This window comes from Bos javanicus, chromosome 22 (assembly GCF_032452875.1).
Source record: "Bos javanicus breed banteng chromosome 22, ARS-OSU_banteng_1.0, whole genome shotgun sequence".
NCBI classification, from domain to species: Eukaryota; Metazoa; Chordata; class Mammalia; order Artiodactyla; family Bovidae; genus Bos; species Bos javanicus.
The window spans coordinates 12,515,250-12,536,421 of record NC_083889.1 but is presented as its reverse complement, the minus strand read 5'-3'; the positions used below and the strand labels follow the sequence as shown (position 1 = coordinate 12,536,421).

The 21,172-nt window shown below is 53.9% G+C and overlaps 2 protein-coding genes across 11 annotated transcripts in view; one reads left to right on the top strand and one right to left on the bottom strand.

The window, feature by feature from the left end:
• Positions 1-21,156, bottom strand: part of CCR8 (C-C motif chemokine receptor 8) — a 138,629-nt gene extending 117,473 nt beyond the window's left edge. For all 8 annotated transcript variants that reach the window (XM_061396000.1, XM_061395996.1, XM_061395999.1 and 5 more), the window contains exons 1-2: positions 16,833-21,156; positions 15,225-15,356 (exon numbers count right to left, since the gene is read on the bottom strand). The gene's annotated coding sequence lies outside the window, so the exon portion shown is untranslated. The remainder of the gene's footprint in view (positions 1-15,224; positions 15,357-16,832) is intronic.
• XIRP1 (xin actin binding repeat containing 1) lies at positions 1,631-10,870 on the top strand. 3 transcript variants are annotated; one of them, XM_061395974.1, is made up of 3 exons: positions 1,631-1,791; positions 4,736-8,081; positions 8,464-10,870. In XM_061395974.1, exons 2-3 carry the CDS (start codon positions 4,740-4,742, stop codon positions 8,470-8,472), a joined length of 3,351 nt encoding a protein of 1,116 aa, XP_061251958.1. In that variant the 5' UTR covers positions 1,631-1,791; positions 4,736-4,739; the 3' UTR covers positions 8,473-10,870. The 3 variants fall into 3 exon arrangements, with proteins under 3 accessions (XP_061251958.1, XP_061251957.1, XP_061251956.1); XM_061395973.1 differs by having other exon boundaries at positions 1,632-1,791; positions 4,739-10,870; XM_061395972.1 differs by having other exon boundaries at positions 1,632-1,791; positions 4,736-10,870.
• Positions 21,157-21,172: the final 16 nt, after the last annotated feature.

Below are 21,172 nucleotides of genomic sequence, written 5' to 3'. Positions count from 1 at the left end.
CATTTTGCACTCTGCTCCATGGAGCACTTAAAATGTGGCTAATGAGATGCAGGAACACAATTTTTCATTTTGTTTCATTTTAACCTATTTAAATAGTCTCATGTGGTTAGTGGAAGTTGTATCAGGCAGTACAATTGTATTAGATAAAAACAAACCAGGCCTGAGAAATTTCTACCATGAGTTTATCATAGTTGCAGTGAATACACGAGTGGATTCCACACAGGCACGTTCCTTTTCTTTTGTATGTAATAACCTGTATATCAGGCCCTTGTATAACACAGGCCATGTGCTAAGCACTCTCACAAAACCCTCTAATATGTGAATTCATTCAAGTCTCAAAACCACTCCAGAGGGTAGGCACTAAGGCTCCTCTTCCCTTGGCCCGAGACGATGGGTATATTCCTGCCTTCCCAGGGAGACAGGATCCGGGAAATACATGCTAAGGCAGGAAAGGGCAAAAAGGCGGGAATCAGAGGAGGCCAGGGAGGAGGGCTCCCCGATGCCCCTCTTCTCACCCCAGGCCAATGCTGCCTGCCTGACGCTGACTCAATGGAAAAGAGTGAGCAGTGCCTGGCATCACTTCCTGGCACCAGAGGGCACCCAGGATGTCAGAAGAAAGACACTGTTCTGCCAGCTAGCGGAACACAACTTCGACATGGAACCTGGGCAAAATGCCTCAGTCATTTGTGCTCTGTGTGGTCTCCTGATGCCCCTCGCCACACTGCCCTTCCCAGCCTAAATGCCAGGATCTCTGGAGCCTATTAAGGCCCTTGGGCTCTGGGCAGCCAAGGAGGGGCAGCCGTGACCTCCACACACAAACATACACACATACTCCTTCTGTGACGGGAAGCTGATGACTCCGGGTCAGAAATAACCCCCGAGTCAGCTCCCCGCGTGCTGCCCCTCCCCTCTCCTCCGTTCCCAGAAAGCCTGGGCCCTGAGTCAGAGGCGAGAGCCTGACAGTAAACAAGACCCAGATAATCTGCTGTGAACACCGCAGACCATGCTGGGGAATCCTCTGACAATCCCGGACCCCGTGAAGAACCGGGGCCTAGAATATGTCTTCCCCCAAACCCAGCTGTGTGCACTCAGGGCTGTATATACCTGTGCGGTGGGACGCGGGGAGGGATGGAAGAGACAGGGGAAAGGTCTAGCGCAGGAGTGGGGAGAAGAAGGGCCTTACTCTCAGGGGTATCCAGGCTGGGAAACGAGGAGCAAGGGCCTAGGCCTGCCCTCAGGGGGCCTCCAGTCTCCTGGCAGGATGGGCACATGCCATACGTCAGACATAGTCAGAGGCTGGGGTAGAGACGTGGGGGCTCACAGGATGGGGGGCCAAGTTGACCAGGTGTCAGATGCTCCTCCTTATTCATTCCCTCAGAATAGTCTGGGATGTCCGCACCCCACACCACAGCTGAGTCACTGACCCCAATCCTCAGAGGAGACTTGGATGAATGAAGCTCTCCCCCACTCACTCCTCTTCCCCTCCCTAGCAGAAAGGACATGTAACTGATGCCCGAGATGGAGAGTAACTTCCAGAGCCCTAAAAATAACTGAACCACTTCATACTCTGACCTTAGCCTCCCCCACTGCCCCCACCTCGGCCCACCCCCTAACCAGCCAGATAAAGGCAGCTGCTGAGGCTGGCAGGGGACACAGACCCCGAGCTAGGGCAGCGAGAAGGCGTCCGACGGAGCCAGCAGAGCGAGAGCAGCCCAAACAAGAGGAACCGACAGAGCCGCAGGCCTCACCTGCCGAAGACCCCAAACCCCAACAGCCAGGCAGAACCCGCAGGTGAGAAACCCGCTCCTTTTCTCTCCACACCAATGGGGCTGGTTCTCCAGGCCGGGATCCCCTCTGGCCCCTCTCAGGGCAGCGTGTATTAGTGGAAGCTCTGAGTGAGGGGAGGAAGGTGGGGCCACACACCTGGAGCGGGTGAGTGGAGGGCTCTGATATAAAGATCCCACAAGGAAGTTGCCAGAGAGTTACCGTGAGCCCCATGGTAGCGCTCAGAGTGGCTGCCACAGGCCTGAGGCCTACCGAGGGGCAGGTCCCAGCCAGTCTGGCGTAATCCAGAAACAGCCTGGAGGAGGTGGTCTGGAGTTGTGATTTTTAAAATCAGGTATGGAGCTCCTCAGGCTTAAGGCTTTCTTTCCAAGGAGCCCCAGCTAGGCCCAGTGTCTGGACAGAAGAGGCGGGGGAGGACATGGGGGCCTGACTATGCTGCCAGGACAAGCCCCGTGCCCAGCTGCTGTGGGTAGAAGTCTTGGCATAGCTGGCTCAGGAATGTCTCCCCAGGGCTGGCCTGAGCCCGGCACCCCACATGGCCTAGGGCCTAGGTGTGATGTGGGCCATCAACTTGCCCAGTAGGGAAGCCCTTAAGGAAGATCTGGGGGGTAAAGCTGGGGTGACCAGGTCTGAGTGCTAGAGTATACTGCCAAGTATAGAGATGTGTGAAGGGGTCTGGGCCAAGAAAGAGCATACTTGGAGGCAAAAGCAGGGGTCACCCGGAGCGGCTGGCCCAGTCATGGGAGGCCAAGCTCAGGGGCACCCCTAGGGTTCAGGCCTTACCCAAAGTCTGGCACCAGTTCTGAATTCGGCCTTCACCCCGCCTGGTCCCCATCCTTGAGAAACGAGGTGGGAAGGCCTTGTAACCGCGTGGTGGAGCCACCAGGGTCAGCTCCTTCCCCTCTGGGGGCCGGTTTCCCCTTCCGAACAATGAGGGGATTGGGCTCAGTGACCTCGGCGGGTCCTCAGCTCTGCCCCCTCTGGACTCTGATTCTGATCACATGTGACCACAGCAGGGATTCTGGAGATTCCTGGGGGAGGCGGTGGAGGTGGGGTGGAGCTGGTGGCCCATACCTGCCATCTGCTCAGGCCACACTGGTGACAGGACAGGGAGGACGTGGGGACCATCAAGGTCCCCTTTGCCTTTGGCAGGGGGTCCTCATGAGAACTCAGGCTAAAGGAAGCGTGTGATGAGACTTGGACTGCCGACTTTAGAGGTCCTACTCCTTGGATGTCTTCAGAGGACAGGCTGGGGTGTGAGTGGGACAAGCAGGGCTTAGTCTCCCCCCTTCTGAGGTAGTTGAGAGATGGAAGCCCTTCCCCCACCCCCAGGTCCCTGTGGCCAGAACACGGTTCTAGCACTGGTCATCCCGCAGCCAGGGGCCAAACGCCAGCTCAGGAGGCAGGATCAGGGAGCCCAGGGCAGAGAAGGAGCCGAGGCGGGTCAGGCTCCCAGGGTCCCACTGGCTGAGCCTGACCTCTCCCCGGCCCAGGGCCGCTGTGTGGAGGCCAGGTCCTTGGCTATATTTAGCACAGAGCGTGGAGCAGAGCTGTGGGTTAGGGGCAGTGAGGGGGGGACGTGCTTCTCATTCTTTCCCTACTGGCCTCTGGGGACTGTTAGCACACCTGTCACGAGACAGATAAGACAGTGAGGCCAGGGGCCAGAGAAGGGCTTGAGCGGTCAGGGCCGTGGGGGGCAGTGCCTTGGCGGAAGCTGATGGGCATGAAGAGGGAGAAAGAAGGCGTGCACAGGAGGTTCGTGCTGCACACAGTTGGGCACGGGGGTCCGTGAACAAGGGGTGAGGCTATCGCTGCAGGAAGGCCCTCAGTCTCACCGCCTCCCCTCCTGGGGTGTCTGCTGGGAAACAGAGGGCCACCACAGCCACTGAGAAAGCGTCACACTTCCTACCTAAAGTGTTTAGAAACCCCGATCCAGCACTGCTTGCGCCTCATTCGCCGAGATCTGACTCTGGACCTCAGTTTCCTCATCTTTAATCAAGACTGGTTGGGCCAGAAGATCCTAGAGGTCCCCCTAGCTCAGAAAACCCCTAGTTAGGATTCAGAATTGAGTTCTGCCTAACTGGGAGACAACTGGTGAACACTCTCTCAGCCTTACTGCTTCTGCTGCAGCTAGAGCTGCCAGCCCCTGCTTTGCCTCCCTGGCCTGAGAAAGGAGAGCCAAAAGCTAAAGGCTGGACAGCCCCCAGTGAAAGGGACAAGTGCGCCCTCTGGTGGTGAGAAAGGAAACGTGACTGACAACTATTTCTCTCCATGAGAAATAGTCACCAGTTTGTGTGCTAGTCACTTAGTCGTGTCCATGTCCAAACCTTTGCGATCCCATGGACTGTAGCACGCCAGGCTCCGCTGTCCATGGGATTCTCCAGGCAAGAATACTGGAGTGGGTTGCCAAGCCCTCCTCCAGGGGATCTTCCCAATCCAGGGATCAAACCTAGGTCTCTCTCATTGCAAGCAGATGCTTTACCGTCTGAGCCAACAGGGAAGCCCAGTCACCAGTTTAGGGATCTGCTTCTCCCTGGCTGGGATCCCTTAAATCAGAATTCCCCCAGGCCACTCACCTGGGAGTCTACTAGGGAAAAACTGATTTTGGCAAAAGCAGGCAAGGATGGGACAGGACAGGAACAGTTTTCCCACTGCCGGGTTGGGCACCCCTTAACTGGAAGACGCAGTTTCAAAGCCTGTAGTGCCCTGCTGGCTCTGTGACAACCCAGGTGATTCTGGAGCAGGGACCCACATGATGGATGGCTCCATATGCCTTAAATTCAAGACTAGTCACAGACCAACCACTCAGGTAGCGGGGTGAGACCCCGGGGAGGTCTGGAAAGGGAGAGGGGTGGTCTCTAAGCACATGCCACCTAGGGCTACTCTACAACCAACCCCCACCCCACTGAAATCCCCCAACCCCATCCTCATCTCTGCCCCCTCTCTTCAGAAGGATGGCCAATGCCCAGACGCAGGTGGCCCCCACCCCAACCATCCCGATGGCAGCTACAGAGGACCTGCCCCTCCCTCCACCACCTGCCCTGGAGGATCTACCACCGCCGCCACCCAAGGAGTCCTTCTCCAAGTTCCACCAGCAGCGGCAAGCCAGCGAGCTCCGCCGCCTCTACAAGCACATCCACCCTGAGCTCCGCAAGAATCTGGCTGAGGCCGTGGCCGAAGACTTGGCTGAGGTCCTGGGTTCCGAGGAGCCCACCGAGGGTGATGTCCAATGCATGCGCTGGATCTTTGAGAACTGGCGGCTCGATGCCATTGGGGACCATGAGAAGCCACCTGCCAAGGAGTCCGTGCCTGGTGGCAACGTCCAGGCCACCTCCCGCAAGTTTGAGGAAGGCTCCTTTGCTAATAGCATAAACCAGGAGCCGGCTGGACCTCGGCCATCTGGAGGGGACGTGCGTGCAGCCCGCCAGCTGTTTGAGACGAAGCCGCTGGATGCGCTGACAGTTCGTGCTGAAGCATCAGAGGCTACAGTGAGGGAGCCTGCAGCCAGCGGAGACGTCCAGGGTACCAGGATGCTCTTTGAGACACGGCCACTGGACCGCCTTGGCTCCCGCCCCTCCACCCAGGAGCAGAGCCCCTTGGAGCTGCGCTCAGAGATCCAGGAGCTGAAAGGCGATGTGAAGAAGACGGTGAAGCTATTCCAAACAGAGCCGCTGTGTGCCATCCAGGACTCAGAGGGCGCCATCCACGAGGTCAAGGCCGCCTACCGGGAGGAGATCCAAAGCAACGCAGTGAGGTCTGGCCGTTGGCTCTTCGAGACCAAGCCTCTGGATGCCATCAACCGGGACCCCAGCCAGGTGCGGGTGATCCGGGGGATCTCCCTGGAGGAGGCAGCCCGGCCTGATGTCAGCGCGACTCGCTGGATCTTTGAGACACAGCCCCTGGATGCGATCCGGGAGATCTTAGTGGATGAGCAGGACTTCCAGCCATCCCCGGACCTTATCCCTCCTGGTCCGGATGTTCAGCAGCAGCGGCGTCTGTTTGAGACCCGAGCATTAGACACTCTCAAGGGGGAAGAGGAGGCCGGAGCAGAGGCCCCACCCAAAGAGGCAGTGGTCCCGGGTGACGTCCGCTCCACCCTGTGGCTGTTTGAGACGAAGCCCCTGGACACCCTCAGAGACAATGTCCAAGTGGGTCATCTCCAGCGGGTGGGTCCCCAGGAGGGCGAGAGGTTCACAAACGAGCATCTATCCAATGCTGACCCCTCAGCACCAACCCTCTCTCAGGGTGCCCCCCAGAGGGATGGGGTGAAGGGAGATGTGAAGACCTTCAAGAACCTTTTTGAGACCCTTCCCCTGGACAGTATCGGGCAGGGGGAAGCTTTGGCCCCTGGGAGCATATGCAGAGCAGAAGGAACTGATTCTGCCGGGCAGTCCCAGGACACAGGGTCCCCAGTGTACGCCATGCAGGATGGCAAAGGTCACCTCCATGCCCTGACCTCCGTCAGCAGAGAACAGGTAGTCGGAGGTGACGTGCAGGGTTACAAGTGGATGTTTGAGACACAGCCCCTAGACCGACTAGGCCGAAGCCCCAGTACCGTCGATGTGGTGCGGGGTATCACCCAGCAGGAAGTGGTGGCTGGAGATGTGGGCACTACCCGGTGGCTCTTTGAGACACAGCCCCTGGAGGTAATCCACCAACGGGAGCAGCAGGAACGAGAGGAAGAAGAAGGAAAGCCTCAGGGAGGCCCTCAGCCCGAAACACCCCACAAGGGTGACGTGCAGACCATCCGCTGGTTGTTCGAGACGTGCCCGATGAGTGAGCTGGCCGAGAGGCAGGGGTCAGAGGTCACAGACCTCACAAGCAAGGCACGGTCGTGCACCTGGATGTTCGCGCCCCAATCCCCGGACTGGCCTGAAGGCTCCAAGGAGCAGCACCTGGAGGTGAGCCAGGTCCAGGCTGGGGAAAGACAGACGGAGAGACACGTCTTTGAAACTGAGCCTCTGCAGGCCGCGGGCCACCCCTGCGGAAGGGGGCCTGTGCGGTACTGCAGCAGAGTGGACATCCCCTCGGGGCAGGTGTCTCGTCAGAAGGAGGTTTTCCAGGCTCTGGAGGCAGGCAAGAGAGAAGACCAGGGACCCAGGGAAATCCCTGAGCCCATCCCAGCGGGCTCAGTGCACAAGTTCACCTGGCTCTTTGAGAACTGCCCCATGGGCTCCCTGGCAGCTGAGAGCATCCGAGGGGACAACCTCCAGGAAGAGCAGCCCGTGGGTCCCTCGGGCAAGGGGGTGCCGGAGAGGCAAGAGACTGCGGCCGAGGGGACCCTGCGGACGCTGCATGCCACGCCTGGCGTCCTGCACCATGGAGGCATCCTCATGGAGGCCCGAGGGCCAGGGGAGCTCTGCCTCGCCAGGTACGTGCTCCCATGCCCAGGGCAGGGCAGCCCCCATGTTCGGAAGGAGGAGCTGGTGTCTGGGGAACTCCCCAGGATTGTCCGCCAAGTGCTGCGCCGGGCAGACGTGGACCAGCAGGGGCTGCTGGTGCAGGAGGACCCCGCGGGCCAGCTTCACCTCAAGCCGCTGAAGCTGCCAGCGCCAGGCAGCAGCGGGAGCATCGAAGACATGGACCCTGAGTTCCAGCAGTTGCTGGCTTGTGGCCTCGGGACCTCGGCGGGGAGGACGGGGCTGGTGATGCAGGAGACAGAGCAGGGCCTGGTGGCGCTGACCGCCTACTCCCTGCAACCCTGGCTAGCCAGCAGGGCCCCCGAAAGGAGCAGTGTGCAGCTGCTGGCCGGCTGCATAAACAAAGGAGACCTGAGTGGCCTGCACAATCTGCGGTGGGAGCCGCCGGCTGACTCAAGTCCAGTGCCGGCCAGCAAGGGGGCCCAGAAGCTGCCCCCAGCTGAAAGCATCATCCACGTTCCCCCACTGGACCCTGGCAAGGGGATGGGGCATCTGAGAGGGCCGGGGGCCACCCTCTGCGCCCCACAGGCCGCTGGAAAGGCAGTCTCTCTGGCTGGGGAAGAAAAGCAGGAAAGCAGGTGCACTGGGCAGAAAGGGACGGCAGCTTTAGGAAAGTCAGAGGGAGCCATGACTATGCCCCCAGGACCTAGGTTTCCAGCCCTCCAGGTCACTATGCAGAGTCGAAGGACGCCAATAGCCCAAGCCCAAAGCCTGCAGCAGCAAGCTCGGAGCAAGTACAAGCCGGGCCCCACCCCTGGGGCCGCCTCTCTGCCCACCCAGGATGGGCTTCCGCAAGCACCGGCCGCAGGGACTGCCCAGAGCAACAGCAAGCCTCTGGCGGGAGGCAACCCCAGGATCCCAGCAGCCCCCAGCAAGGTCAGTGGGGAACAGAAAGCACTGCCTGGAGGGCTATCTGGGGGGTGGGTGACTATTCAGGATGGCATCTACACTGCTCATCCCGCCAGGACCTTTGACCTACCCGGGGCTGTCTGGCCATCTGGGCAAGGACCCTTTCCACTCCTGGAAGGCCTGGGTCAGAGTCCCGGGCCCAGGCAAGAGGAGCTGGGGGGCCACACACAGAAGGCCTGGGGGCCTCCAGAGAAGGTGATGGCAGGACTCGGCCCAGGGGGCCTCCAAGCTGCAGAGACCACCCTGAAGGCTGCCTTAGCCCACCACACTCGGGCCTCTGAGCCTCGGGCGGCAGGTGCCAGTCTGCACTCTCGTAACGCCTCTGTTCCTCCTCCTCCTCCTCTCCCAGCTTCTGTGACGGGACCGGACTTCCCAGCCCAACCCAGGCATGATGAGAATTCCATCCGGCAGACTTCCAAGCCCACGCAAGACCCCCTTCTCCACTCCCACAACAGCCCTGCTGGCCAGAAAAGCCCTGGGCAGCCACAGACAAAGACCCTGAAACCGGAGCCTCCCACACACCTGAGAAAAAAGCCCCAGCTGCCCCCCAAACCTGCACACTTAAGCCAGCTCCCCCTTCCTCGCTGGCTGTCCAAGCCCGCAGCCCTGGCTCACAGCGCCGCTGAGGAGGCGGGGCAAGGGAAACACAAACAAGGTGAGACTGCTACAGCCAACCACGACCCTCGGCCACACAGGGCCTCCATCGCTGCAGACCAGGGCCGAGTATCTCTACCCCAGGGCCCTGCTGGACAGAGCCAGCCCAGCCCCCAGCATGGCCCCAGCACCGTGGCCCCCAGCCCCACCAAGAGCCAGGCGATAGGCAGCAACAACCACAGCCCTGACCCCCTCAGGCTCTCAGCTCTCAGCAGCCACCCCATCTCACTGCAGCAGGGCCCTAGCCTCACAGGAGAGAAGTGCTCGGACAGTTCCCAGCAAGGGGCCCCCAAGAGCCCTGAGATTCTGCAGGGAGGCCAGCAAGAGCTCCAGGGCCTCCTGAGCCAGGTGCAAGCTCTGGAGAAGGAGGCCGAAAGCACTGTGGACGTGCAGGCGCTGCAGAGGCTCTTTGAGGCTGTGCCCCAGCTGCCAGGAGCCCCTCCGGCTCCCACTACCCCCCGCAAGCCTGAGGCCTCGGTGGAGCAGGCCTTTGGGGAGCTGACGAGGGTTAGCACAGAAGTGACCCGGCTGAAGGAACAGACCCTGGCCAGGCTGCTGGACATCGAGGAGGCCGTGCACAAGGCACTCAGCTCCATGTCTAGCCTCCAGACTGGGACTAACACCAGGGGCCATTCCCAGGGACCCCCAAAGGAACACAGTGCCCAAGAGATCAGTGTCACAGACAGCGGGAGAGTCAGGCCCAACTGCTCAGGCCAGGAGGTCAAAAGTCAAACTCTAGTCAAGAGCCAAACTGAGGTTACAAGCCATACTGAGGTCCAGAGTCAAGCCAAGGTCAGAAATCACTCAGAGGCCGGAAGCCAAGCAGCCCTGGCCACCCCTTCCACCAGGAAGCTGGAGACCTTGAGAGAAGACTCGCACCTTCCCCAAGCGTTACCTCTCAGCAGAGAGTCACCCTCCTCCCCAACCTTTATCTCCATGGAGTCGGCCACAAGGAAGCTTCCGGAGGAGGCCAGCCCCAGGGGCAACCCTGAGATCTCTGTGAAGAGGGCACATTTCACGCAGGATGAATGCCAGACTCAGCCCCACCAGAAAGATATCTGGCACAAGGCTGGAGAGAAAGAGGCCCCCCAGCTCTCTGGACCGCCACCACCTGGCCCTGCTGCAGCCAGCGCCCTGCCTACCAGGCAGAAGAGTGCTCTGGAGCCGCAGACAGCGCCGGGTGGCTCCCGGCACGACGGAGCCACAGGAGCAGGGACTGAGAGCATGGGCCAGTGCAGGACCACAGCGCTCGTGTCCCCCACCACGGTCACTGAGCCCGCCGAGCCACCCAGGGGCCCAGGCCCCCACCTCGGGCACCACACTTCCCCCTTGATGAGGCAGTTTCTGCACAGCCAGACTGGGCTCAGCACCGGCCTGGCAGAAGCTGAGATGCTGCGTGTGCCCTGTGGCCACCCCACACCAGCTGCGCAGTGAGCCCTTCCATCTGCCACCACAGTCTTCCACCCACCTCCAGGGACCCGGGACGGAGGTGGGTGCTCACCTCCTGCACGCACGGGGAAAGAACCAAAAAGAAAGGGCATGTTCTGAGATCCAGGGGCAGTTTCCCTTTCATCAGTAGCATCCATGGGCCAGGTTCTTGCAAAAGGCAGGGGGGGATGGTAGGGAAGAAGCCCTCCGGAGTAGCCCAAGCCCAGCAACAGAATGGGGGCTTGTGGCTGCTTGTGGAGCATATAATGTGTACAGAAACACACGCTTCTCACACAGGTCTGGCCCGCACGCCAACACAAGTGAGTCTGCATGCCACTGCCTGCGATTGAGCCCCCTGAGCGACCTTCCACTTTTTCAATCTTTATTTCTTTAATACGAGTCAAATGTTCTCAGCCTTCTGCTCTTTAATTCCTAGAGAAGACAGGGCCAGCCGGATTGGTCTCTGTTACATGTTGACTAGGGCCCCAGAAGGGCCCCGTCATCAGCACCTCCCTCATTCAGCGGGTCATCCTGGCAGCACAAATTTCACACAGACAAAGTCTACGATCACCAATGTCCCTAGAAGCCAAAGATTCTCTCCACCCCCACAGCCTCTCACTTTGTACCCCAAAGAAGAAGGATACAGTCTAATAAACCAAAGTTTTATTCCCTTCTCTCCATGTCTGTCTGTACACAGAGTCTGGGTTCTCACTCCAGGGGAAAAGCAGCCACATCTCTAGCTGCCCTGTTTTCCTGCAAGCAGCAGTGTTGGAAGGCTCAGAAAAGCCACCCCCTTCTTCTACCATCTTGGCTGGGAACCAGCGAGGCCCACCCATCCCCCACTCTCCTTACTCCCCACGCCCCCACACATACATACACTGCTGGCCCCACACCTCTGGCTTCCCCACCTAGAGGTTCTTGGACATCTCCCTGGAGTGGAATCTGCCGAGAGTGGAAGAATGGCTCAGTCAGGCCCAGGAAGGAGGGAGGGCCACAAGCCAGGAGAACTCCAATGGCCAAGACTGCTGGGTCACTTCCTCCGGGTCAGACCAGGCACAATGTGCAGAGGTTCCTGGGAAGGGGCGGGCACAGACCAGCCTGGAAAGCCAGGAAGATCTGGTAAAGGACCCTTTCCATACTTTCAAACAGCACTGAGCAACTACTGCATGCCAGACCTGTTCTGGGCAGCATGGACCCAGAGGTAAGGCCTAATGGGATCATCAGACTCCATCACATTCAAGGAACTGACTCTCTCGAATGAGAAGGCAGGGAGACTATGAATAAATAGGAAATATCAGATGAGGAATAAGGGTGACGTACCTGACTAGGCCACTCTCCCACTGTGGGGTAGGAATTATAAAACATGTCACGTGACAGCGACAGGCTAGGCCACTCCCCCACTGTGCGGTAGGAATTATAAAACATGTCACGTGACAGCGACAGGCTAGGCCACTCTCCCACTGTGCGGTAGGAATTATAAAACATGTCACGTGACAGCGACAGGCGATTGCCTTAGAGAGTGTAGCCAAGGCAGATCTCCCCAAGGGGGGAAAAAGAGTTTTCAACTGAGATCTTAGTAACAAAAAGCCAATTACCGGGCAATGGGCAGGGGTGGGGAGTGCCAGTTAGGCGGATGAGCACACGCAAAAACCCAGAGGTGGGAGTGAGTATAATTTCTGCATCTCCTAAATACCCTTTGGTATGTTGTTGCTCAGTTGTGTCCAACTCTTCGTGACTCCATGGATTGCAGCATGCCAGGTTTTCCTGCCCTTCTCTATCTCCCAGAGTTTGCTCAAATTCATGGCCGCTGAGTCAGTGATGCTTTCTAACCATCTCATCCTCTGCCGTCCCCTTCTCCTCCTGCCTTCAGTCTTTCCCAGAATCAGGGTCTTTTCCAATGAGTCAGCTCTTCGCATCAGGTGGCCAAAATATTGGAGTTTCAACTTCAGCATCAGTCTTTCCAATGAATATTCAGGGTAGATTTCCTCTAGAATTGACTGGTTTGATCTTGCAGTCCAAGGGACTCTCAAGTCTTCTCCAACACCACCGTTCAAAAGCATCAATTTTTCAGCACTTAGCCTTCTTTATGGTCCAACTCTCACATGTACAGATGTACATGACTACTGGAAAAACCATAGCTTTGGCTATACAGACCTTTATCGGCAAAGTGATATTCCTGCTTTTTAATACACTGTCCAGGTTTGTCATAGCTTTTGTTTCAAGAGGGAAGTGTTTTTTTAATTTCGTGCCTGCAGTCACAGTCGTAGCGATTTTGGAGCCCAAGAAAACAAAATCTGTCACTGCTTCCACTTTTCCCCCTTCTATTTACCATGAAGCTATGGGACTAGATGCCATGATCTTAGTTTTTTGAATATTGAGTTTACCCTTCTGAACAGGAAGGGGCTTTATCAACAATTGTCCACCCCTACATACATACATACGTACACACACACACCCTGCCCCCAACAAGGTTAGGTAGGAACTTGTCCACAGTTTGCTTTTATTGAACAGGTGGGCTCTCATCTTACCACCCAGGGCTCAGTCCTCCACACCCCTCCCAGATTCATCATTGCCTGCCCCACTGACAGGTGTTCCCCTGCGGCAGCAGAGCTCTGAGCTGGAAGCAGCCTGCCACCTGGAAGACTGGTGTTTGTGAGCAATTAAGACAGCAAATCTACCTACCTGGGCTGGCTACACATCTTACTATAACCCCCCTTTACCACGTTTCCCTCCACTGCCCTCTGTTGGTCTCAGCTTAAGGCATGCCTGTTCTCAGTGTTCTCATTTGTTAAGTGGGGACGATTATAGTGCTTACTATTGTGAAGATTAAGTGAATTAATATGCATAAAGTGCTTGGAGATAGGCCCAGTGTCTGGAATTCAAGGAAGTTCACTTTTCATATTATAATTATTTGTTTTAATCTATCTCTTTTTCTCACCTCCAGGTGGAGTCCCTGTCTTGTTTATCCCAGTATCCTTACTGCTTATCACGAGTGCCTAGAAGGCACTGAACAAATGTCGAATAAATGCACCCATGTGTGAGATGAAATGATTGAGCGAATTCACTGACTCATCCAACTAACATTTATTGAGCACTTAATTCATGCCAGATTCCTTCCAGGGAATACAGATGAACATGGTAGAATTTATCCTTGATCTTATGGGAAGACATATTACAAACAGAGAAGGTAATTTTAGAAGGGAGCAAAGGAAATAAAACAAGTAGCCCACAAGAAGGTTGGCAGTTACTTTAGCTTGTGTGGTTGGGGAAGGCATCTCTGAGGAAGTGACCTGAAGGACATGAAGAGCCAAGTCCTAACAGCTAAAGGGGGCGGCCTACGAGGAAGAGACCGGAGAGGTTGTTGGGTAGGTGGTGAGCACACTGGTGGCAGCGCGCACCAAGAAAACCAGCAGCTACTCGCCCAGGGCCCTGCACACCTCCCATCCCACCTGCAGCGGAGCCCGAAGCACCACCTTCCCTTCCTGCCCGAGAGGGGGTGGGGCTCTGAAGAGGAGCGTGGGTGCCCAGACTCCGCCCCGTGCCTGGAGGGGGCGTGTTCCCATCCGCTGTCTCCAAGGTGACGATGACATCACCCGGGCCGCTGGGTTCGGAACGTTTTGGGTGGCTGTAGCCGTTGCTGGGAAACACCCGGCAGGCAGGCGCGCAGCCAGGGGCAGGCTCCGCGCGGCAGACGCCGGACGCCAGTACGCGCCGTCCTGGCCAGCCCCAGCTCAGAGCCTCCCTCCCGGATTCCAGAAGGATGCGGGTTCCGGTCCTCACCCACGTCGCAGCCCCGCCCGGGACCTTCCTGCCGGCCGGGCGCCTCCTCCCTTCTCATTACTCTGTCACTGCCTCTGTTCCGAGTTTACCCAACAGTCCTCATCTTCACCGCTATCATCCTGTCCCAGGCCACCATCCATCCCCGCTTTACTGAACCACTGCCATAGCCTCCCAAGTGGTCTTCCCTTTGCCCTGTCTTTACAGACTGTCATCTACCTGGCACCTAAAGCCCTTATCAAGAATTTACCAGACCAAGTCACTCCTGTATAATACCCTCTGCAAGCTTTCAGCTCGCTCAGTCTGAAATCTAACTCCTCTCAGCGGCCTCTAAGACCAGAATGACTTGCTTCTCAAGCTTCCTCTCCAACTTCTTTGCCCTACTCTCCTCCTCACCCACATCTCCCTTAGTTACATTGGCTTTCCTGGGTTTCACAGAACACACCAAGCTGATTCCTGTCTCAGGGCCTTTGCATCTGCTGTATCCTTTGCCCAGAAGTCTCTTCTCCCAGATCTTTAGTGGTTGGGCTCTTTCTCACTCACATTCCAGTTCAAATGTCTCTCCAAAAAGACCTTTCTTGATCTATACCTCCCTTGCCTCCCCCACTTATCCCGCCCCCTTTCCCCATCTATAGAGGCCTTCCTCCAAGTTAACATGCTGAGTTAGTTTTGTTTTCCTGAGGACCTATTACAATATAAAATTATCTTTGTTCACATATTTGCTTGTTTAATGTCAGTGTTCTGGATACTATTCCTGCAGAGCAAACCACCCCAAGTTTAGTGGTCTAAAAAACCATTTTATGATGCTCATGAATTCTGTGGGTCAGCAATTTGGATAGAACACACTGGACATGGCTTGTCTCTCTGCTATGATGTGTGGGGCCTCAACTTAGCCTCAGTCTAAGGCTGGGGGTAATTGGACAGTTAGGGTCTGAAAACTCTCTCACTCAAATGCCTGGCAATTGATGCTGGCTACTTGGCCGGGACCTCAGCTGGGATGTCAGACAAACCACATATGCATGGCCTCTCCATGTGGCCTGGGCCTCCTCAAAGTATGGCATTCTCAGAATGGCTGGATTTCCTGCATTTTATTTCAAGTTTCCGAAGGCATGTGTCCCAACTAACAAGGTAGAAGTTGCATCACCTTTTATGATCTGGCCACAGAAGTCACACAAAATCACTTGGGCTGCATTCTGTTGGTTACAGATGAGTCACAAGTCTGCCTAGACTGAATAGAAGGGTTATTAGTACCTTTTGATGAGGAAGAGGTAATATTCTACGTGATCGTCTTTGGAAAGTGCCATCTCCACAGCCAAGTCTTCCTCCCCTGGAATATCATCTCCATGCCAACCACTTCTTTGTTTATTTTTGTATCTCCAGTATCTAGAGTGGTACAAAAGCACATAGTAGGAGCTCAATCCATGGTTTATGGTGAATAAATGAAGACTTGTCTTTCAATGAGTCATTCGAGCCCAGTTCTTCTCCCTTATAGTTCCTGTCCCGGCCCTTGATTTTGGCCTGGCCTGCTCTGGAGGAAGACCAGTGTTTGCATTGGAAGGCGGGAGTCAAGCATAGCTTTTGGTTTGTTTTTTGTTTTCTGGCAGGGAGTGGAGGGTGGGAGAGAAAGGGCAGTTATTGGAGACTGAGAAACATGTAGCCAAATGAGATTCTGGAACACTGATCTACTGTAGGGGTGTTGAAAACCCAGTCTGTTTTTTCTCATTCTGAACTCTGGAAATGCCCAGGTGAGGACTGTGGTTTTGTCCTCTGGCCCATGGGGAGCAGGAAAACAGCCCAATGGGAATGGAGCTTTGGAGAGGTGCCTTGCGCAGGAGAGAGGCGGATGGAATAGCTAGTAGGAACCACCGCGGAGATCTGGGCAAGAGGTGGCCCTGAAGCCCCCTAAACATCTATTAAGGTAGGTTCCCTGCTTCGTGGCTGGTGAAGGACTTTTCATTTGATCTTTCCGAAGTCCTGGAACCAGTACAGTATCTCCTCTTGCTTTCTCCTTTCCATGAGGGATGACCCAAAGAAGTCAGCCCAGGCTTCTCCAGGTCCCAGCGCCCTCACATCAATCTGTGGCTTCCCCTTCCCCCCCTTCCATCTCAACTGTGGCTCAGCAAAAGTTTGGATGTCATTAAGGCAACAGTCAGCCCACCTCCAGTCCTATCCCAGGGTCAACCCTCCAGTCAGGCCCAGCAGTGGCTCCTCACCACCTCCACCATAAAATCCACACTCCTCAGGTCATTCAAGGCCCTTCTTGTGCAGCTGCCACCTGTGTTTATAGCCTCTCTCATTTCCCCAAGAGAATCAGACCTTCCAGGTCCTTTAATGTTCTATCCAGGCTTTGTCATGCTGCCCGGCCTTTGTCCAGGGCTAGCTTACCCAATGGGCACAGCAGGCATGGATGGAGCTTCAGGCCCACAATACTTGAGGGGTCCATGAAAATATTCTAATTTCTTTCAGAATCAGAAGGAAAAAAACAACTTTGAAGTTATAGAGAACAGTTTAATATATAACATTAGTATCTTCATCTTTAACCACCACAGTTGTAAAATATATTCTAAAAAAAAAAAATTTTTTTTTTAATGGAAGAGAAGCAGCCCCCCTCATTTCGCCCTCCTGTCATTTCTGGATAGCTTTGTATTGAAGACTCAGCTCTGAGGCAACCCCTTCAAGGAAACAAAAGCCACGGAGGTTGTCCTTCTCTGACCTCTCAACCTTATGCAGTTTTGTAGCTTGGAAAACGCCACTGTAAACTTTGGATTTGTTGCGTTTCCCGTACCCCGCCCCCACTGGTACCTGCCAGTCAGCGACACACACACAATTTTTTCCCCCATGAAGTTACCCGCTCCCCACCTGTGGCAGGGCTGCCAAGTAAGACGTTGACCTAACTTCGGAAGAAAAGTGGCAGAGGATCAGCTTGGGGCCCCGGGTCCCAAACCTGTAGCGACAAGCGCCGGGATCCACGTCCCGTGGGAGGCGCGCGCGCCCTTCTCGGGGCGGGGGAGTGAGAGGCAGGGGGCGGGGCCTCAGGTCTCGCCGGCGGCAGCCCTGCGGCACGCCGCTGCCAGCCCCACCCACCCCCGACCGGAAGGAGGAAGAGGCCTCTGCGCGGCTCCCTCCCTCCTTCCCCCGGAGCTCCGGCGTCCCTCCCCGGACGCACCCCCTTCCTCCTCCCTCGTTAGTTTTCTAACGAAAAAGTGCTGCTGAGAATTCCCAGAAGGTCCCGGATGTGAAGTCACCGCCGTGAGGTCACCGAGCCTGGTTCCAGGAATCTGAATATTGTGGGGGAGGAAGGAAAGCGCCGAAAAACAGAGGAGCCGGGGAAGTGAGTGGAGCCGTGGGTGTTGTCGGCGGGGCCGCCTGGCTCCGCTGAGTCCCGCTCTTGTCTCCAGCTGGGTCTTCTGACCCCAGGCGATGTTCCAAGGAAAAAGATGCTTCACTTCTCCCGTAGTAAAGAAATGGCAACTGAAACAGTATACTGATCCAAAAGGAGTATTTATCCACTGTTGGGGGTGGGAGGCGGGGGTGGAAGGACGGGAGAGAAGTGGAGAACAACCTGGCAATCGGATCAGAATTTTAAATGAAAATGTCCTTCGACCTAACAGTTGCGCGTACAGTAGCTCTGTCACCTACTGACTTACCTTGGAAATCGTACAGTATCACTTCTTCCACAGTTTGCTCAAGACAGGTCATTAAAACCGGCCCATATTAGAGGCGAGAGGTATTACATTCCTTCTTTTGATAAGTGTGAAAGAATCTGCAGCCATGTTTTTAAACCATCACAGATGTTACTATTGTGGCCCTTAGTATACTTGTGTTTTCCAGTAAGTAAATTATCTCACGTCATATCTGTCAACTCCACGTGGGAGGGCAGAGATTCACTGGATTCATTAAGATCCCGCCCACTCCGCTCCTGAATGAACCTAGGGCCCTGGTTCACTGCACATCTCCGTAGATGGTACAGAAATGAATTTCCTCTTGCAGGAGCTGGCCCTGGACACTGTGCTCCAGTTCCATCGGATGGCATTCCTGTTGGCCCTACAGAAACCACCATGAACACATGTGAGAATTGTGTGAGGGGGATATGAGTGGCGCATGGCAGGGTCTGCTACACAGACAAGCAATTTTGTTCCCATACATTTCATAAATGTGAGGTCAGTGATCATTTCCACAGAAATCCCATTATCTTTATAGTCATCATCATGGTTTTGTAGGAGCACCTGTACACTAGAAGTGAGTCAGCCAGTTCAGCTCAGTTCATAGTAAAGAGAATGCCATTGACTCTAGTTCAGCTTGGTTAAAAGATTTTCACATCTTTTACGCATGATTGTTTTCATGTGTTATATTTCCATTTTATTGTTACTATTATATGGTAGTATATCCCCAAATCATAAAAATGGATCAGTAGTTTAAAGGAGGTTCACTAAAGCATAAAAATAGTATTGAAAATAGCAACAAAAATACTGCAGTATAAATTATGACCACATATACCAGGGTAAATGAGTGTGTAGGATGAGATAATTTTATACAAACAGAAAAAAAGAAGAAGTGTGACTCAGATATGGTAACGAATACCTGAAAATGGAATTTTGTTAGTTGGTAATCATCTCCTTTAGCCCCAGAGGGATCATCTCTTATGAAACTTTGTCAAATAGTGGCAGGAAGCCCACTGAAACTTTTCGCATCCTCTTCACATCAGATCCTGTAAGCTAGATAGGAAACCAATCAAGTCTTTCGCTAATATGGGTAAAATGTCCAGTGTAGTAAGGATACATTTTGTCACTAAAGACAGAGAAAAGGTAAAACCCAGAGAGGCATCATTCAAGTTGTCTACCTTACAGTGGAAACTAACACAATTCAAACCATGACTTGTAAACTGAGTCGTAGGCTACTGAGGAAAAGCAGAGCAAGCTCCTGGCAAAATTACTTGATCAAACAACATTTTTGGATGTCACATAAAATCAATGGCACATAGTGTGAAAGAGCAATGGCTGTCCGGAGTGAGTGCTAGCAGACAAAGGGCTTTATTGTTGAATACAAACCACTTGTGGCAAGCTTTGTTCATTGTTGATCCAGAAATGTATTCCATCCCTTCTTTCCTAATAACAGATTCCTGATTTTGATCCATGCACCAAGGTCTCCAGTCTCAGGCAATTAATTACAAGTGGTCTAAATCAATCATGACCAGCCCATTTTCCACTCTCCCAGTCTCCCTTGTTGTTTGTTACATGAGATCCAGTTCTAGTCGATGAAATATGATGACAAGTCTGCTGAGGGTATTTCTATAAAAAGTTTTGGTTTTGTTTTTTTAGAAAATGGATATACATGCTGGTATCCCCTGCCTTCCCCCTTCTTCCTAACTTAACCATGGTCATGATGCTTGGGCAGCTGTCTTGCAGATATGAAGCAACCAGCAGAAGGTAAAATCTGAGAGAATTCTAGAGACACCAGTACTGACATTATGTCAGTGGCTGCTGCTGCTACTGCTGCTAAGTCGCTTTAGTCATGTCTGACTCTGTGCGACCCCACAGACGGCAGCCCACCAGGCTCCCCCGTCCCTGGGATTCTCCAGGCAAGAACACTGGAGTGGGTTGCCATTTCCTTCTTCAATGCATGAAAGTGAAAAGTGAAAGTGAAGTCGCTCAGTTGTGTCCGACTCTTAGCAACCCCGTGGACTGCAGCCCACCAGGCTCCTCCCCCATGGGATTTTCCAGGCAAGAGCACTGGAGTGGGGTGCCATTGCCTTCTCCACCTTCCAACCTTCCCATTACAATACACAAGTAAATGGTACTAGATTATTGATCATTGAAAGCATTCCTATTGGGTGCAATACTAATGTGTCAGGCTTGCCACATATTTTCCAAAAACACAGGAGGGAAATGTACCTGCTGACTTTTTGTTCTACTTCTCACTGAATTTCTTTGCAAGATTAAATGACTGAGCTACTGGCTTCCAGTTGGGTTCAGCCATGGTGAGGCCCAGCAGAGAAAGGAGAGGGAAGAGAAAGAGATCAAGGCATTTAGTCCTTTGGTTTCCTGCCTGTGAGTCTCTGTGGGTTGGATGTATCCTCTAGTGGGGGCCACTGGTCTTCCCAAGGCAGCCAGCCTATCCAGTTCTCTCCCTTATAGTAACCTCCTGGACCCCACCTTCAGGCCTATTTGTAGTAACAGCTCTGCTGCTGCTCATCCAGGTTACTGTACCATCCCTTGGGGTGCTCCTACACCCACATGTTTGTAAGTAGTCCCTTTGTAAATAAGCTTTCCTAAAATGATACTGTTTTGAGTGTGCCATTATCTCTTGGTACGCTAACTGATGAGATTTAAAAGAAAACACACACACAACTTGCATCTGAACACCAACCACACACGACTGTATTCACAAAGACCAGCTGTCAGGCAACAATCTGGCTCCTGATCTCGATATGTGCAGAAACAAATAGCAAGAAGAGTCAATGCCCTCCATTCATGCCTCTCCAACTATGCCTTTTCAGAAGACTGCGGAGACATGGACAGAAAGTAAAAGACACTGTTGAACTAAGTATGCTGGCTGTTGAGGGTAAGATATTCACATGAGGTTTTGAAATAAGAGATGAGATACAGCATCCCTTTGTGGTGCCGATAGCTCTTTGCTGTAGGTGGCTGGCTCACTCAAGAAGTATCTCAGTGGCACATTCAGATCTTGATTATCCTGAACCTTTGGCTTCAGGGCGAGACTATAACCATTTTTCATGTTGAGAATATTAAGAATTTTGTTGTTTTTTGTTTGTTTCTGGGGATATCAAGAATTCGAAGACAGAAGTATGGTGGCAAAGCTCAGCCCTTTGAGAATATGACTCTTTCCCTACATTTGAAGGTCTTCTTCTCTTGGCAGAGAAATAGATCAATATAAAGGCAAGCAGTGGAAAAATTAAAAACAGACTATAAACCTTCAAATCATCAGACCAAAATACAAACACGTGTGCTTACACACACACACACACACACACACACACACATCAAAGAAAACAAAAAAAAATACACATGTAAAACATAGAAAACAGAGGAAGCACTAAAATAGGAAACACAGCAGAAGATAACATAAGTAAGCATGAATGATACATGTTATATCAAGAAATGTAAATAAGGATAAACCCATCCTTTAAAAAAAAGATTCTCTCGTCAGATCATAAAACAGCATTCTATAGAAGAGAGACA